This window comes from Phoxinus phoxinus (assembly GCF_949152265.1).
Source record: "Phoxinus phoxinus genome assembly, chromosome: 18".
NCBI lineage: Eukaryota > Metazoa > Chordata > Actinopteri > Cypriniformes > Leuciscidae > Phoxinus > Phoxinus phoxinus.
In genome coordinates, this window is record NC_136893.1 from 28501647 (window position 1) to 28505439 (window position 3793).

The 3793-nt window shown below is 41.0% G+C and overlaps 1 protein-coding gene across 1 annotated transcript; it reads right to left on the reverse strand.

Annotated features, from left to right (window-relative positions):
* Positions 1–954: 954 nt before the first annotated feature.
* On the reverse strand, positions 955–2620 carry LOC306986305 (E3 SUMO-protein ligase ZBED1-like; the record flags this gene model as incomplete). The annotated part of the gene is made up of 2 exons (XM_079589423.1): positions 955–1508; positions 1759–2620. 2 exons carry the CDS (start codon positions 2618–2620, stop codon positions 955–957), a joined length of 1416 nt encoding a protein of 471 aa, XP_079445549.1.
* Between the last annotated feature and the right edge of the window lie 1173 nt (positions 2621–3793).

The following is a 3793-nucleotide window of genomic DNA, read 5'->3' on the forward strand; positions in this document are numbered from 1 at the left end:
CCATTCAGAACAGACAATATATTGATTGAAAATTTGTATGACATGTCTTGTGTAAGAAAGCTTTATGCGAGTAGGCGTTAACCACCATGAATATTGAGTGTTTCACACCTGAGAAAAGACAAAGGCCCTCCCATACTGGCCCTATTAGGAGCTCTCAGGGCCTATGAGGAACTGTGAACAATGAATGAGGAGATTTTTAAAAAGAACGGCTTTTTGATTGTTTGGATTTATTTACAACACAACATAATCCAAAGATACACAACAAATGGCAAAAAAGCACATTATTTAACACTGAACTAAAGACAGAGACTTAACCAGTCACACACCTTTGTGCCATTCCTGAAACATAGTACATACCTGTAATTTCCCAGGTGTTTGATTTTTCACCATGTTCTGCTCATGTTGAAGTCAGCAGGACTATACCAGCAGGACTATACAGCAGGACTATACCTAAAAAACTTTGGGAATACATTTTAGATTTGTTCTGGTTAAAATTGCTATTTAAAATTTATAAAATACACACACACACATATATATATATATATATATATATATATATATATATATATATATATATATATATATATACATATACATATACATATTAGGGCTGTCACTTTTGAGAGAAATCAAATTCGAACGGATATCAAATATCAAGCAATGTATTCGAATATATTCGAATATCTACGACCCCCCCCCCCCCCCCCCCCAAAAAAAAAAAAAAAACACATAACGGAGATTCAATCACATATTTATTAACAGTCATAGCCTGTCTGAACATTTTTTTTTTTTTACTTAATGTTTGAAACAGCTGGTAATCAACTTTAGTGCCACTATGCATAGCCAATCACAACATTAGGCTACATGAAAAAAAACTGAATCGGAACAGCACGGCACAAACAATAACGTTACAACTTAAACAGCAGCCAGGAGTAAGGCATATAGCAGCCTAATTCATTTTTTTATATTGTTTGCTAGAAACACCAATCTATCGACTTGATCTGGATCAAGTGCGGCTCTCTTTTCATTCACGATGTTCCCCGCGGTGGAGAACACGCGTTCGGAGCGCACAGACGTGCCTGGCACACACAGGTATTTGCGCGTCAATGTTGAGAGAAGTGGGTATTTGTTGCAGCCTTTGTCTCTCCACCAATGCAGCGTGTTGCTGTCTGCGGGGAGAGGAGGTTCAGTCATGTAGTTTTTAAGCTCCTGGATACCATTAGTGTTGTGTGTGGGCGAGTCGATCGATTTATACATGTCCCCAAACAAGCTTCCCATGGCACCTAAGGCCAGAGCCACGTCTTCCCTCTTTTGCGCACAATCGCCGTCGATCTCACTCTCAGCTTCCTTCAGCTCCTGAGATAAGCTTTCAATTACGAGGTGTTTCTGCCCAGGCGAAAGGTGAACCAAGCGGCTGAACCGGGTGTCCAGAAGGGCCGCTTTATTGAGAAGCATCCATTCATTGCTGTTTTCACTGTAGCGCGGTTTGAAATTGTCGACCATCCTCGCTAAGAATGGAAATAAAATGAATGAATCAATTATTATTATTATTATTTATCAATTATACCTTTAAACATAACAGTATCTGAAACTAATTGTTTTATTTTTAGCTCGTGTTATTAACTGTCAATTTTCAATTTATTCCCCCCAAAAAAACGAATTTAACGAAATTATAATTTCGACATTAATGGAATTAGGCCGTTAATGTTAAGAATTAGCCTGTGCTAAAAAGGAATAGAACGAAAATGACAAGCCTACCTTTCATTTCTTTGATAGCTGCTCTCTGTGTTGCGTTAGGAGTGGTCAGCTGAGAGAGCATAACATGTTGCAGAGGGAGGACGGCGGATGCTGTAGGGTAGGCATCGGTGGAGAGGGCCTGAGTTGCAATTTTGAAAGGTTTCAGTGTGTCTTTTAGTTGTTCAACCACAGACCACTCCGAAGTGCTGAGTTCCAAGTGAGACATTTTCTTTTCAAAAATGACCGCGGCCACGGCTGCTTGCTGTTCGGAGGCACGGCAGATCATGTCATATGTCGTGTTCCATCTCGTGACGCAGTCATTTATCAGTCTCTCCTTTTTTAGTCCGAGAAGCTCCTGCTTTGCCTCTAACAGGCAGCAGTCACCAGGAGACTTTCCAAAATGAGCTGCCGTCTGTTTAAGGCGAGAAAGGGCAGTATCAATAGCCTTCACGTCTAGTCCTTTGCGCACGGCTAGGTTTAGAGTGTGCGCCAAGCAAGGTACATGTATGAGGGCTAAATCGCGTATGGCTTTCACATAATTCTGCGCATTGTCTGTGGTGACCGCTATTACTGCTTCACGGGATATATCCCAGTCGTCCAGGGTGTTGCTGATGCTCTCTGCGACATGGGCAGCTGTGTGACTTCCCCATAGCTCTTTCGTACAAAGAACGAAATTCTCGAGGTCCCATGTGTCTGAAATAAAGTGAGCTGTGATTGTCACGTAAGCATGTGTGGCCAGTGATGTCCACCCGTCTGTAGTTAGAGCGAGTTTCTTGTCCTGCAGTAAGGTCTTAATGTTTTCTCGTGTGGTGTCATACAACTTTACTATGCGGGCTGACATAGTGGTGCGACATGGAATTGTGTATCGTGGCTCCAGTTCCATTATGAGGTCCTGAAACCCGTCTCCCGAAATTATACTTATAGGTCTCATATCCCTGCAAATAAACCTTGCCATCTTATCGGTGATGGCCTTTACCCGTGCATCTGGCAAGGTGCTGACCGGTTGTGCAGGAAAGTATGCAGTCATGCAATGTTGGACGGCTGGCGATGCTCTGGCCGTCTGCTGTGTCTCTGACGCCGCTGCCTCATTTGGATGGTAACTCGACAGGTGAGCGCGAAGATTGGATGTCGAGGATGCGTATGTAAACCGTTTTTTGCAAATTCGGCAAACTACCTTATCTTTAACGGTTATTTTACCATCTACGGCGTAGAACCCAAAATGTTTCCAGACACTACTTTTTAGGTGAGTTGGGGTCGTAATTGTCCGCTCATGTGCGTTCTCTTCCATTTTCAAAACAGGGTGGCTAATGTAATTCATAGAATGTATTGGCTTGGCTATTATTCGCGCTTGATTTGGCATGGGCCTATGCTACAATACGTTTAGAGCGCCCTCTACTGGATGAGATGTCAAACAATAAAATAAAATAAACGCGCTACATGGCACTTTAAAAACCGGATAGTTTATTTATAGTTCGAATACGGATATTTCACGTCATGTTCGAATGCATATTCGAATATCGAATAAAAAGTGACAGCCCTAATATATATATATATATATATATATATATATATATATATATATATAAATAATAACAATAGTAGGCTATAGCAGGCATCGTTAAAAAGGAACACTTCAGTAACACTACACTAGAGAAAAATATATTAATTATCATATGTTACTTCAAATGTTTACATCGATATGACGTTACATCGATATGACTTTATGAAATGAGATTGGAGTAAAAACATGAAGCCTATGTTTGGGGCGTTTTGCGGATTTTTCTGTCCGAGCCCGGCCCGCGTCCGATAGGCATAAATATATATTTTTCTCATACTAATTACACATGTACGTTTGTTTGTGTGGAAATTATTCGGAAATGTCAACAGATGAGCGCAGCAGCGCACAGAGCAACAAGGCTCTTAACAGCAGATGGGAGTTTTAGTTACTGAAACATGTTCTGAGGGCAGAAAGGAAAATGATTGGTTTACAGCTTCAACCAATGAAACTGAAGCAAAGGCGGGGTCAAGACGTTTGAACGTGCAGAGGGATATTATT